Source organism: Eretmochelys imbricata, chromosome 1 (genome assembly GCF_965152235.1).
Source record: "Eretmochelys imbricata isolate rEreImb1 chromosome 1, rEreImb1.hap1, whole genome shotgun sequence".
NCBI lineage: Eukaryota > Metazoa > Chordata > Testudines > Cheloniidae > Eretmochelys > Eretmochelys imbricata.
In genome coordinates this window covers 1,252,786-1,268,027 of record NC_135572.1, presented here as the reverse complement: position 1 = coordinate 1,268,027, position 15,242 = coordinate 1,252,786, and the positions used below count along the sequence as shown (strand labels likewise).

General features: G+C 45.6%; 1 protein-coding gene across 2 annotated transcripts; it reads right to left on the bottom strand.

The window, feature by feature from the left end:
- Positions 1-5,303: 5,303 nt before the first annotated feature.
- Positions 5,304-13,217, bottom strand: LOC144277486 (olfactory receptor 52R1-like). 2 transcript variants are annotated; one of them, XM_077838273.1, is made up of 2 exons: positions 13,187-13,217; positions 5,304-6,220 (listed from the first exon to the last, which is right to left on the bottom strand). In XM_077838273.1, exons 1-2 carry the CDS (start codon positions 13,215-13,217, stop codon positions 5,304-5,306), a joined length of 948 nt encoding a protein of 315 aa, XP_077694399.1. The 2 variants fall into 2 exon arrangements, with proteins under 2 accessions (XP_077694399.1, XP_077694390.1); XM_077838264.1 differs by lacking the exon at positions 13,187-13,217 and having other exon boundaries at positions 5,304-6,302.
- Between the last annotated feature and the right edge of the window lie 2,025 nt (positions 13,218-15,242).

Below are 15,242 nucleotides of genomic sequence, written 5' to 3'. Positions count from 1 at the left end.
TTTGTATCTCTGAAGCATTGTTAACCATTGTGTTTTTCCAGCTGGGGATAATTCAGTGCAGATATTCATCAATGTCATGAGGTGGTGTGCCTCAGTTTCCCCTTCCACACAGCAGGTTTATTATCGTGTCCCTGCTGTGATAAGATTTGAGCCTGTTAACAAGTGTTAGCTGAGAAGTATCCCCACAGGGCTTCTTGTTTACTATTCCTAGCATGCCCAAAATCTTTTCTCAAAAATCATGCACATTACACCTTTTCATAGGATTTACCATCAGTACCAAATTCTTTGTTACAACCTTTACCATGAGCAACAAACTTTGCATCATGAGATTTAACAATAACACCAAATCTTTTATCAAAAGTAGGCATTTCCAAGTATTTTTATTATATCAAGCCTTCTGCTTGGAGAGTTTGGTTTCTTCAATAGCCATTGTGTCTTTCAACATTTCCTTGAACTTTAACATGTATTTAGTTACTGGTTTTCCTTTCCCCGCAGTGTCCCCTTCAGTAGGGATCCTAGTCTAAGGTCATTTTTGGGTCTGATATTCCAGAGTCTGGTGAGGTAAGGATGTAAGGGAACTTTCCGTGTTGGCTAGCTCTCTGTGGAGCTGCTTCCCAATCCCAGGGTTATGGCCATGCAAAAAATCTACCCCCACCCTGTCATGCTCTGTACCTCAGAGGAACAACCTGCACCCCCATGTTCATCCTAATAATATGATTGTGTGGTATCCAATGCAAAGTTTGTCATGTCACGTGTCTTTGGAAGGCTCGTGATGCACTGAGCATTTTTGTTATAGTGATGTTATAGGTTGTAATTTCATGCATACATTTATGAGGCTGAAAATGTGTCCTTAAAACAAGCCCGGCAAAACTCTCCTGGGGCAGAGGGGCAGTTCACACAAACCCAGCTCAGCCTCACTGGAACAAAGGACATTGGCCTAGGCAGCAACAAAGGATCTGTTAGACTCTTGAATGAGTCACCCTCCTTCCTTTGGTCAGTTTGGGATTGCAATGAGGTAATGCTCACCTGACTCTGAAGGCCGGGGGCAAAGCCAACAGGAAAGAAAGAACATGATAAAAGGGAGAGATGGTTGCCTTGCTCGCTCTCTTCCACCTCCATCTACAGACACCACCACCAAGCAACTGAAGTGCTGATCAAAGGGGAGAGCCTGGCTGAAGGGCATCAGCCAGCCTGTGGTGAGACGCATCTAAGTTTATAAGGGCACTGAAAGTGTTAAGATCAGCTTAGAATGCTTTTTGCTTTTATTTCATTTGACCAAATCTGACTTTGCTTTGACTTTTAATCACTTAAAATCTATCTTTATAGTTAATAAATGTGTTTGTTTCTTCTACCTGAAGCAGTGTGTTTGGTTTGAAGCATGTCGGAGACTCCCCTTGGGATAACAAGGCTGGTACATATCAATTTCTTTGTTAAATTGAGACCTTCCCCACCCCTTTCCTAGAGGGTTGTGATCTGTGCTCTCTGGGGTAAGGGATGTGTCCTCTCCTAGCAACCCTTTCATAGCTGCAGCCTAACTGAGCCCGAGGACTTGCCCTTTATACTTCCTGTTCTGCCCTCTGACTTCTGGTGGGAGGGGGGAGAATGGCCTGGCTCCACCCACCAGGGTTCACAGAGGTCATCTAGTCCAACCCCCTCCTCAAAGCAGGACCAACCCCACCTAAATCATTGTTTTCGTTTAGTTCAATAGCTCTTCTGTGTTCAGCCTCCTCTCTGGTAGCCTCTGCCTGCTTTAGCTCCAAAATTCTCACACAGTCTTTTTCTTTTTCTGCTTCCTGCAATCAGAACAGCTACAATTTTGCAATTGCTTTGCTGTTTTCACTTGTTTTGATGCTTTTCTGTCCCTACTTCCCTTTCCCAAAATAAGCAAATAGAACATAACAAAGCGGTATCCTCTTTGACTGATCTCCAGCCACCACACTTAATGTCTCATTTAAAATCTCTACACCAGTGTAGGAAGTGCAAATCGCACTCAGAACAATAAGCCGTGCATTTCACTCTGCTTGCAGTGTCACTGTGACAGACTTCCCCAGGGTGCAACCTGGAACTGGGGTACTGCTGAGCCCTCTGGCATACCATTCTGGGACCCCTCTCACACTGTGATAATGCAACAAGCTGCAAACCCCTCCAGCTTCTGCACTCACACAAATATTCACTGGTAGGCACACACCAAGCTGCAGTTACATGAATGCTTTCGCCAGCCACTCATGATTAACAGCCCCTTGAGTGTTTGTAACTGACACCTAAAGCGGGATGCACATGAGAAGTGGCAGAGAGAGAGGTATGTGTGTGAGATACAAAGGAAAGGGAGAGATGGACCTAAATGCATGGGGAGGGAGAGAGAGAGATGGGATGAAACCCACTGGAACAGGGACTCCCTGCCTCTTCTGTTCTGGGGAGCACTTTCCAAGGGAGAGACAAATCCCCTCCCTGACCCCAAACCAGCACTACTTGGTTCAGGAAACATTTCTATCAGGGCAGCCTGGCTGGATCAGTCCTGGAACCAATGTAGCAGCTCCAAGTTTGCTCTCACAGACCCGCTGAAGCTCCCGTGACTGGACACCCGCCAGGTGGCTGTGTTTGGGTCCTACACACTGGATCCATATGCTTTTGAGTTGGAGCAGCATTCAGGCCCTGCCTCTGGTTCTAGGTTTCTAGGCCCACCCTCAGGGTGCTGCTTCCATTCTAGTGCCTCCTTCTGAGATTGAAGACTTGCATGCCAACCACCAAGGCCCAGAGGCTAGTTTCGGCCTGGCTCCTCCAGACTCTCCAATTGCTTCAGTACACCCTTCCCAGAGTTCCCCCTTGAACACACTCAGTTTCCAGTTTCTCTCTTTCAGGACACAGGATCATTAAAGGAAACAGACCCAGGCCTTACAAAAGGGGTTGCTAAAAGAATTCCTCTGCTTCAGACAGCACAGCAGATACCGAGATCCCAGTAAGCACAATACAACACCTGCACACCTGTCTCTGTGTCCTCGTTGCCCTGGAGCATTCTTTGGGATTTGGTCTGAGCCTTCCAGGATATCCAGGGCCACCTCCTGGAGCTCATGACTTCTCCTCCTGCTGGAGTCTGATTCTCTTCTGCAGACATAGCCCTGCAACCAAAGAGTCCCCTCTGCCACCTTTGTGCCCCGGCTTCTCTCTGTGTTTTTGAAGGTCTGGGCCAACACCTCTTCTCTCTGTTCCCTCTTCTGGGGAGGTTCCATTACTTCCATGCTCACTCCTCTGCAGAGAAGCTGTAGAAAACTTTCTTTAATCTAGAATGCAGTTACTCCTTTCTTCTCTCCTGGCAAGGTCTTGATAGATTCTGACAGTCTTTAATGACCAACATATTTATAGACTAATGCCTCCACCCCAGCCTCCTGCCCCATCGCACGAAAACAGTGAGTGAAGTGTACAGGCAAAGCCCAAAGACATAAGGATACAGATGGTTCATACAATCAAATGGGAGTTAATAGGCTTTCTTCGCATCTGGGTTTTACCCAGACCGTCAGGTTTTTGGCTTCTGTATCCAGGTGCCAGTTAGAATTGCCAGGTACCCGATTTCCAACCAGAAAGTCTGGTCTAAAAGGGGACTGGTAGTGTTCAGTTACTTCAGGGCATGGGGAGGCAATCAGGTCGTTAACTCACGGCAGCCCCTGCTCAACCAGGCTGCCTCCTACCAGCAGAAAGGCAGCTTATCAGGCTGCAGCAGCTCCCATCCCATCCCCGGAGCACAGATTCAGGGGAGGAACATGGAGATGGTCCATCGAATGACAGGGGGAGGGGAGCCAAGGAGCAAGCGATGGGGGTGGGGCTGTGGGAGAAGAGGTGGAGAAGCAGGCTGGGCCTCAAGGAAATAGGTAGGGCAGGGGGATGGGTCTTTGGGGAAAGAGGTGGGGCAGGGGTAGTGCCTTGGGGGAAGAGGCGAAACACAGTGTGGGGTCTCAGGGGTTCAGTTACCAGCAATTAGAAAGGTTGCAGAGTGGTAGCCGTGTTAGTCTGTATCAGCAAAAAGAACAGAAGTAATTGTGGCACCTTAGAGATGAACAAATTTATTTGAGCATAAGCTTTCATGGGCTACAGCCTGCTTCATCAGATGCATGCAGTGGAAAATACAGTGGGCAGATATATATATATATATATACAGAGAACATGAAAAATGGGGGTTGCCATACCAACTCTAATGAGACTAATCGATTAAGGTGGGCTATTATCAGCAGGAGAAAAAAAAACTTTTGTAGTAATCATCAGGATGGCCCATTTCAAACAGTTGACAAGAAGGTCTGAGTAACAGTATGGGAAAATTAGCATGAGGAAATAGTTTTTAGTTTGTGTAACGACTCATCCACTCCCAGTCTTTATTTAAGCTTAATTTAATGGTGTCCAGTTTGCAAATTAATTCCAGTTCTGCAGTTTCTCATTGCAGTCTGTTTCTGAAGATTTTTTTGTTGAATAATTGTGACTTTTAGGTCTGTAATTGAGTGTCCAGAGAGGTTGAAGTGTTCCCCGACTGATTTTTGCATGTTATAATTCTTGACTTCTGATTTGTGTCCATTTATTCTTTTGTGTAGAGACTGTCCGGTTTGGCCAATGTACATGGCAGAGGGGCATGGCTGGCATTATTAAATTAGCATGGGGCACTATATCCCGTCATAAATATAAAGGGAAGGGTAAACACGAAGCTAGGAGAACCTCGCTGGCACCTGACCAAAATGACCAATGAGGAGACAAGAGACTTTCAAAGCTGGAGTGGGTGGGGGAGAAACAAAGGGTCTGTCTGTGTGATGCTTTTGCCGGGGACAGAACAGGAGTGGAGTCTTAGAACTTAGTAAGTAACCTAGCTAGAGATGCGGTAGATTCTGTGTTCTTTAAATGGCTGAGAAAATAAGCTGTGCTGAATGGAATGGATATTCCTGTCTGTGTGTCTTTTGTAACTTAAGGTTTTGCCTAGAGGGATTCTCTATGTTTTTAATCTAATTACCCTGTAAGGTATTTACCATCCTGATTTTACAGAGGTGATTCTTTTACTTTTTCTTCCATTAAAATTCTTAAAATTAAATTTAAAAGAACTGATTGCTTTTTTATTGTTCTTAAGATCCAAGGGTTTGGGTCTGTGTTCACCTATGCAAATTGGTGAGGATTTTTATCAAGCCTTCCCCAGGGAAGGGGGTGTAGGGTTTGAGGAGGATTTTGGGGGGGAAAGATGTTTCCAAATGGGCTCTTTCCCAGTTATATATCTGTTAGACGCTTAGTGGTGGCAGCAATAAAGACCAAGAGAGCCAGAGCACCAGGAGAAAACTTTAGGTTCCTTTATGAGTAAAGAGCCTTAGAACCCTGTCCCGGATCTGTTTGGTCCTCACCCCATAGATGATGGGGTTTAGAATGGGGGGCACCAGAAGGTACATATTGGCCATGAGAATGTGGAAATACAGGGGCACATGGTGGCCAAACCGGTGCGTGAGGAAGGAGAAGAGAGCTGGGATGTAAGAGGCTAAGATGACACAGAGGTGGGAGCCACAGGTCCCAAAAGTCTTGAGTCGGACGTCCTTTCTGGAGAGGCTGAAGATGGCCCTGAGGATCTGGGTATAGGACAAGGTGATAAAAAACACATCCAGACCTGTCAACAAGAATGCCACAGAGAGGCCATAGTAACTACTGACATGGATGTCAGTGCAGGCCAGTTTCACCACGGCTATGTGCTCACAGTACGTGTGGGGGACAATGTTGGTTCTGCAATATGGCCACTGTCTGGCCATGAAGGGATAGGGCAGTATGAGTATGCAACCACGCAGCAGCACGGCCAGGCCAATCTTAGCCACCATAGTGTTTGTCAGGATGGTGGAATGTCTCAGGGGATGGCAGATGGCCACGTAGCGATCGAAAGCCATGGCCACAAAGATCCCAGACCCCACCACTGAGAAGCAGTGAATGAAGTACATCTGGGTGAGGCAGGCACTGAAATCAATCTCCCTGGAATTGAACCAGAAGATGCTCAGCATTTTAGGCAGGGTGGATGTGGACAGAACCAGGTCGGTGACAGCCAGCATGCAGAGGAAATAGAACATGGGCCCATGGAGGCTCGGCTCCCTCTTCACGATGAACAGGATGGTGAAGTTCCCCAAGACAGCTATGACGTAAATGGTGCAGAAGGGGATGGAGATCCAGGCATGGGCTGCTTCCAGCCCAGGAATACCCAACAGGATGAAGGTGGAGGGGTTGGTGAAATCGGTTTTGTTGGAATCTGACATGGAGTAATGGAGAAGGTGTTCAACTGTGAGGCAGAACGGTATCTCCTGCATGTACCGTATGTTCCCCTGACTTCCTGTATGTGCCCAGGGTCCAGGGTGATGGTCTCAGTACAAATGCCTGGGTGGAGAGAGAATGTTAATATGAGAGACTACATGCAGTACTGGAGGCTGTTCTCATGGGGGAAGCAGATTGGTGGCTCTTCAGAAACTGAAAAATGACATTTTCATTATTCAGATAAATGAATTATGAACAACTGACCCTACTAATGCCAATTCCATACTTCATGTTGCTTCACGCAACAATAATTCCTACACATCTGGGATTGTTTAGTTTAGAGAAGAGAGAAAGAAGGGAGCATAAGATGGAGGAGAACAAATAAAAGAATGCAACTGATTACATTCAAATGGAGAAACAGAGAACAGCTGCTAACCAGTAATATCTATAGACACTTAGTGATTCAAGTTTCAGAGTAACAGCCGTGTTAGTCTGTATTCGCAAAAAGAAAAGGAGTCCTTGTGGCACCTTAGAGACTAACCAATTTATTTGAGCATGAGCTTTCGTGAGCTACAGCTCACTTCATCTGAAGTGAGCTGTAGCTCACGAAAGCTCATGCTCAAATAAATTGGTTAGTCTCTAAGGTGCCACAAGGACTCCTTTTCTTTTAGTGATTCAAGCGAGCTAATTCCCCTAAGCAGAGGCAAATTATCAGCAAAACTGATTGGGGGAAAAATTTAGACAGGAAAATGGGAATTAAAATTGGGAGTTATTCATTATTAGATAGCTAAAAAGCCACAATTCCACAGTCAAGAATGTGGATGATTTTGGCTCAAAGCCCAGTTCAGTGGCAAAGTGAAGGCAGCAATTAGGGAGGAAATAGCAATATATCACAAATGGGGAAAGGGAATATAGCTATCAAGTAATACAAATTGGAAGTTTTGAACATTGATAAGGGACATAAAAGACATCAGGGTAAATCCATGCTTGGCAGGCCTAAGGATCACAAAAAGGAGGTAATTTAAGTATATTAAGAACAAAAGAAATCCTAGAAAAGGTTTGTGCCAGTTCCTAGAGGGAGGAAGGAAACTTGTTAATGTTGTAGAAAAGGTAGATGTGTTGATGAAATATTTTTCTTCAGCATTTGGAAAGAAGCATGTTGAGGTACTCCTATCACATGAGGTGATGGAATAGTCTACAGTCCATTAGCTGCCAAGGAGGATGTTAAACAGCCTCGACAGTAGAACCTTGTAGTTACAAACACCAGAGTCATGAATTGACGGATCAATCACACATCTCATTCAGAAGTAGAAGTAGGCAATCAGGCAGCAACAAAGACAAAAAAAAAAGCAAATACAGGACAGTTCTGTGTTAAAAATAAAATATTTAAAAAAAAAGGGAAAGTTTAGAAAAATTATATGACAAGGTTAGGAAACACTGGAAAAGCTGGTCTGGGATTTGTTCAAAAAAGGTCTAAGAATATAATTAATGCCAGTCAACAATATGATTTATGGAAAGAGGTCTTGTTAAATAAACACTGAGAACCGTGCAGTTGTAATAGACTCTGATTTCTCTAAGGCGTTTGATTTAGTAGGGAAAACATTCAGATAATAAAAGAACACTATTCAATATGAGTAGGGCATAGGTAAAATGGACTAAAAACTGGCTAACTGACCGATGTCTGAAAGCAGTTGTCAATGGGCCATTGTCAGTGAATGGGAGTGTTTCTAGTGGGGTTCGGCAGGGATCAGTTCTAGGTCTGATGCTATTCAGTATTTTCATCAATGATGCGGAAGGAAATAGAAAATCACTGCAGATAAAATTTGTGGACTACCAAAAGACTGGCGGAGTGGTTACAATGAGGAGGTGAGGGCTGGCATTCAGATTGATCTGGAGCATTTGGTGAGCTAGGCCCATGCAAACAAAATGTTTTAATATAATCAAATGCAAAGTTATCCCCTCTGAACAGGCAATGCAGACCCAACCCACAGACTAGAGCACTGTATCATGGAACGTAGGTACCCGCGAAAGGATTTAGGGGTTATTGTGGACACTCAACTCATCGTGAGCTCCCACTGAAATGATGTGGCCAAAAGGGCTGATTCGATCCTTGGATGCATAAGCAGGGAAGTGGTAAGTTGGAGCAGGGGGAGGATTTTACTTCTGCACATGGCACTGGTGAAACCGACTGCATTCAGTTCTGGGGTCCACATTTTAAAAAGGATGTAGAAAAATTGGAGAGGGTGTGGAAAAGAGCCACAAAATGATTGGAGACTGGACAAAATGCCTGACAGAGAGAGACTTAAAGAGCCATTCTTATGTACTGATGTTATCAAAAAGATGATCAAGAGGAGACTTTCACAAGGAGAAAACCGTGAGTAATAACAGGCTCTGTAATCTAGCGGAGAAAGGCAGAGCAAGACCCAATAGCTGGAAGTTGAAGCCAGACAAATTCCGGTTGGAAATAAGGGGCAAAGGTTTAGTAGTGATGCTGGTCAACCTTTGGCACAAACTGCAAAGGGAAGTGGTGGATTCTCCAACTCCTCATGTCTGCAGAGCTGCCGTAGCACTTCAGTGTAGACACTACTTACACTGACAGCAGGGGTTCTCCCATCAGCATAGGTAATCCACCTCCCCGAGAGGTGGTAGCTAGGTCGATGGATTCTGTCAACCTCATGCTGTCTACACCAGGTTAAGGTTGATACAGCGACATCTCTCTGGGGTGTGGATTTTTTTGTATTGCAAAAAAGCAAATGCAGTTTTGTGTTTCATTAACAGAGGCATAGGATGCAGTGCTGCTTAGGCCACAACTGGAATCTTGTGTCCAGTTCTGGGCGCCACATTTCAGGAAAGATGTGGACAAATTGGAGAAAGTCCAGGGAAGAGCAACAAAAATTATTAAAGGTTTAAAAACATGACCTATGAGGGAAGATTGAAAAAACTGGGTTTGTGTAGTCTGGAAAAGAGAGGTCTGAACGGGGACATGATCACAGTTTTCAAGTACATAAAAGGTTGTTACAAGCAGGAGGGAGAAGAATTGTTTTTCTTAACCTCTGAGGACAGGATGAGAAGCAATGGGCTTAAATTGCAGCAAGGGAGGTTTAGGTTGGACTTAGGAAAAACTGTCCGGGTGGTTAAGCACTGGAATAAATTGCCCAGGGAGGTTGTGAAATCTTGGAGATTTTTAAGAGCAGGTTAGACAAACACCTGTCAGGGACAGTCTGGATAATGTCCTCTCATGAGTGCAGGGGACTGAACTAGATGACCTCTCGACTTCCTCTGGTCCTATACGGCTGTGATTCTGTGCCTTCTCCGCACTACCCTCCTGCCTGGCTGACATTTTGAGGTTCCTTCCAGTCCTGTGATGCTATGATTCTATGCCTTGGCCATGTTGAAAAATTCTTAGAATTGTTCCTCAGCCCTAACACCTCCTTACTTTCCAGCAGATAAAAGTCAGGTAACAGCCCCCTTCCCTCCCACCCCCACCCCCACCCCCCGTTAGCAGTCAGAGCACTGAAATACAAGAGGAGGACGTGACAGTCTCTGTGCATTAACACACAGCTGGCTCCTGAGGTCTTTGCTCAGTTCTCACTCCAAGGGGAGTTTTGCCTCAGTGGGACCTAAGCAAATCACGGGCGACAGACTCAGAATTTGGCCTTGTCTTGTCCACCTACTAACACCTTTCATCCTGAAGGATCCCCTGTGCCACTCAAATGCAGCCACCTTGAGGCTGGAGGCCATCAGCTGGAGTGGGCAGGGGTTGCACAGAAAAGAAGGACATTTCAGCCAGTGATACTGGAGCAAACCCATCCCCTGTGGCTAGGGCCCTGGGATGTTTACTGGCTGTGCTGAGCAGAAAGGACCCCAGTCCCATTCTCTATCCCATCATGCCCATGTTGCACTGGGTTTGTTGAGCAGGTGAGCTCCTCAGCAAGAGATGGTACCTGTGAATCCTGAGATGGAAGCCACTTCCCTGGGAATCCCCCTCTGGCAGTTGTGTCCCACACCTCTCTCACCCCAGCATCTCCAGCAACATCCCATGTCAGTTCTTGTGTGTGCCACATTTATAATATAGCTCTGTGCAATCCCAGTGGAGTTTGCTCAGTGTCTACTGGAGAAACAGCATCTGGATGTAAACAGGCTGGAGACAGGCCTGTCTGCGCTTCTGTACTATTTATCCACCTTTAGGAGTAAACAGTAATTAAGGGACCTACCCAAAGGGAGATGAGAACTCTTGGGCTCTGCACCGAGTGACAGAGGAATTGGCTGTCCTGTGCATTTGTGTATATTTAAAAATTATAGTCAATTAGGAAGAAAACTAGGGATAATGTCAAGATCTCCATAGGGTCAGATACCCTGTAAATGCCCAGGATTTACTAGACAGACAGAACTAGACAAAGATGACTGAATAGAGAAATGAACGCCTCCATTGAAGGATCTTCAAAACACCTAGCAAAGGAAAGTCACTATGAACAGATCCCCATTACACAGATAGGTAAACTGAGGCACGGTAAAATATGAATTGGCCAATGTCACACAGAGACTGAATGCCAGGATGACACACAGAACCCAGGAGTCTGGACTTCCCTGCCGTAATCACAGTCTTTCTGTCATGCCAAGAGGGAAATGGACTCCAGCTCTGACAGGGCCTGTGTGTTGGGTGGGATGCAGAGGAAAGTCTGGAAGAGGGAGCCTTCACCATCTTCCCAAGGTGAGTCTGAGGTTTTCAGAACTAGCTGGGGTTTGTGAGCTCCCCACTCCTGTGAGGTGTGAACTCCGGGACTCCACTTCCACTCCCACTCAGAAACCTGCCAATGCATCACAGTCACTGGGTCGCTTCAGGGGAGCAGATTTAGTAAACGCAACACCACAGATTGTTCCTGTGAATAGAGGGCAGCCGTGGGCCTGTCCTGGGGACAGAGGCCCCGCCCTCCCCACACACCTAGCCTGGAACAAGGGGGACCCTACAGGCAGGCTAGAGACTGGATTAGTGTTTGCATTGGATTTGTTCTCTCCCTCTTGATTCATTTCCTCCCAGTGTCTCCCAGGTGGGATTGAAATCTAATGTTCCAGGCTGAGTCAGACTTTCCAGAACTGCCCCGCTGGAGGGTGCTTGGATTCCCACAGCTGCACTCTCTGCCTGCTCTTCTGGCTAATCAGGGGTATTTCTCTGGTGCGGAGCATCTGGGTGTTTAAGCCCTGGAACGAGACTGACCGAATTCTCCTGTCCGAGCCCAACAGGGGCCCCATGTCCACCTGTATTCAAGTTACTAACACTCAGTAGCTGGCAAGCACGGTTTGACCTTCGTCTGTAGCTAAAGGTAAAGGGAGGGGAGGGGCTAGGTCCTGATTTGTCTGGATTATTGTGTTTACAATTTATTATTATCTGAACTGTGGTAGCCTCCAGAGGCCCCGCTGCAGTTCATGGTCCTTTGTGCTGGACCCTTTGCAAACACAGAAGAAGAAACAGCCCAAAGGAGCTTAGAAATCAAATCAAGACAAGACACAGTTACCGTGTAACAAACCAGAAAGGGGCCAGATGGGGACATGGGGGAGTAACAGCGCTAAGAATGGGTGATTACTGGGTGAGAGAGAGACAGCTGAAATGCACAGCCCTGCCCTGGCTGTTAGAAGTATGCCCGTGGGGGTTACGATCCCCCTCCCAGTCTGGGCTGCAAGGCCTCTTGGTCTGAGGGTGTCTCCCTGTGCTGGGCTCTCTGCCCAGGTCCCCCTTGCTCTCCCCAGCTGCTCACTGCAGCAGGCTCCAGACAGCCCCAGCTCGACCTCCAGCCCCAGCTCCTAGCTCCAGCTCCAGCCCCAGCCCCAACTCCAGCCTCCCGGTCCCAGCCCCGAGCTCCAGCTCCTAGCTCCAGCCCACCTCCAGCCCCAGCTCCAGCCCCACCTCCCATTGCCCCGGGGCCTGTCAGTCTCAGGGGTCTGGTTTCCATCGACCCTCCCCTTTCCTTTTGGTACTGGGAGATAACCAAGGAAAAATCATCACTAAATTTAATCATTTTTGTTGTTCTTTTCTGAATCTTTTCCAATTACAATATCTTTTTGAGATGGGGCAACCACATCTGTGCACAGTATTCTAGATGTGGGCATACCCTGGACTTATATAGAGGCAATATGATATTTTCTGTCATATTATCTCTCCCTTTCCTGGTGATTCCCAACATTCTGTTCGATTTTTGACTCCCAGTGCACCCTGAGTGGATATTTTCAGAGAACTATCCACAGTGACTCCAAGATCTCTTTCTTGAGTGGTAACAGCTAATTCAGATCCCATCATTTAATATGTTTCAGAGGGGTAGCCATGTTAGTCCATTTCAGCAAAAACAACGAGGAGTCTTGTGGCACCTGAAAGACCAGAAAGCTTATGCTCTAATAAATTTGATAGTCTTTAAAGTACCTCCTCACAAGACTCCTCATCATTTTATATGTATAGTTGGGATTATGTTTTCCAATATTCGTTAATATGCATTTATCAACATTAAATTTCATCTGCCATTTTGTTGTCCAGTCACCCAGTTTTGAGAGATCCTTTTGTAACTCTTTGCAGTCTGCCTGGGACTTAACTATCTTGAGTAGTTTTGTATCATCTGCAAATTTTGCCACCTCACTGTTTACCCCTTTTTCCAGATCATTTATGAATATATTGAATAGGACTGGCTCCAGTACAGACCCCTGGGGGACACCACTATTTACCTCTCTCCATTCTGAAAACTGACCATTTATACCTATCCTTTGTTTCCTATCTTTTAACCAGTTACCAGTCCATGAGATGACCTTCCCTTTTATCCCATGACTGCTCACTTTGCTTAAGAGCCGTTGGTGAGGGACCTTGTCATAAGCTTCCTGAAAATCTAAGTACACTATATCCACTGGATCTCCCTCATCCACATGCTCGTTGACCCCCTCAGAGAATTCTTGTAGATTGGTGAGGCATGATTTCCCTTTGCAAAAACCATGTTGAGTCTTCTCCAACAAATTATGTTCATCTCTGTGTCTGACAATTTTCTTCTTTACTATAGTTCCAACCAGTTTGCCCAATACTGAAGTCAGGCTTACTGCCCTGTAATTGCCAGGATCACCTCTGGAGCCCTTTTTAAATATAGGTATCTTATTAGCTATCCTTCAGTAGCTGATTTAAATGATCGGTTACAGACCACAGTCAGTAGTTCTGCAATTTCACATTTGAGTTCCTTCAGATCTCTTGGGTGAATCCCATCGGGTCCTGGTGACTTATTACTGTTTAGTTTATCAATTTGTTCCCAAACCTTCTCTAATGACACTTCAATCTGGGACAGTTCCGCAGATTTGTCACCTAAAAAGAATGGCTCAGGTTTGGGAATCTCCCTCACATCCTCAGCCATAAAGATCAATGCAAAGAATTCATTTAGTTTCTCCGCAGTGGCCTTATCACCCTTCAGTGCTCCTTTAGCACCTCAATCGTACAGTGGCCCCATGGGTTGTTTACCTGGCTTCCTGCTTCCGATGTACTTAAAAAAATTGCTATTACTTTTTGAGCTGTTCTTCCAATTCTTTTTTGGCCTTCCTACTTGTGTTTTTACACTTCACTTGCCAAAGTTTGTGCTCCTTTCTATTTTCTTCACTAGGATTTAAAGTCCACTTTTTAAAGGATGCCTTTTTGCCTCGCTCTGCTTCTTTTACTTCGTTGTTTAGCCACTGTGGCAGGTTTTTGGCTCTCTCACTATGTTTTTTAGTTTGGGGTATACATTTAAATTGAGCCTCTATTATGGTGTCTATGAAGCTTGCAGGGATTTTACTTTTGGAGCTGGACCTTTTAATTTCTGTTTAACTACCCTCCTCGTTTTTGTGTAGTTCCCCTTTCTGAAATTAATTGCTACATTGTTGGGCTGCTGTGCTGTTTCCCCACCACAAGGATGTTAAATTTAATTATTTTATGGTCACCGATACCAGAAGTCCAGCTATAGTCACCAAAAAAACCCCCAAATCCTTCCCCCCTAGATTTGAAAGTGTCTTCTTTCCTCATTGGTCCTTCTGGTCAGGTGCCAACTGTTAGGATATAGATATTCAGGCCTATATTTTATACTCTAAGTGCATTCTTATCACTTGGCTAGTTCTAGAGGTATAAAAGAAAGAATCAAAATCACTGTCGGCCGGTGCAAGGGCCTTCTCTGAGGGTGACAGTCTGAGGCCCTGTGCTTAGGCTAAGGCCTTTGGCTAAGCAGCAGAGGCAGCCATAAGCTGGGAAGCGACTGGTCACCTCCTCACATCCCAAACTAGTCACATTGAAAGAAGGTGCTATGGGGCTGTTAGGATACAATCCTGTCCTGATAACGCCTATCGCCTCCAGAGAAAGGGAAGTGCCTAGAAGATGTAAAAGATGTAGTTTGATAGCATCCTGTCTGGCAAGAACTCACTTATCGATAGCTGGGATGTGAAATCCTCACTTCTGTATTGTTTTGTCATTATAGTTCCCACTTTGCTATTGTTTGTCTGTATAATCTCTGCCTGGTTCTGGGATTGTTTCTGTCTGCTGTATAATTAATTTTGCTGGGTGTAAACTCATTAAGGTGGTGGGATATAATTGGTTACATAATCCTTACAATATGTTAGGATTGGTTAGTTAAATTTCAGTAAAATGATTGGTTAAGGTATAGCTAAACAGAACTCAAGTTTTACTATATAGTCTGCAGTCAATCCGGAAGTGTGGGGGGGTAATGGGAACAGGGAATGGGGGTGGGGAAATTGGAAATTGGAATCATGTTTGCCTAAGGGCAGGAATGGGAACAGGGACACAGGTGTAAGGCTCTGTGGTGTCAGAGCTGGGAAGGAGAACACTAAGGAAGGAAACTGGAGTCATGCTTGCTGGAAGTTCACCCCAATAAACATCGAATTGTTTGCACTTTTGGACTTCGAGTATTGTTGCTCTCTGTTCATGCGAGAAGGACCAGGGAAGTGAGTGGGTGAAGGAATAAGCCCCCTAACACCAACTAGATTATCTGAAC

Excerpts from the sequence above, each read along its gene's own strand:
- LOC144277486 (XM_077838264.1), bottom strand. The coding sequence starts at position 6,302 with ATGCAGGAGATACCGTTCTGCCTCACAGTTGAACACCTTCTCCATTAC.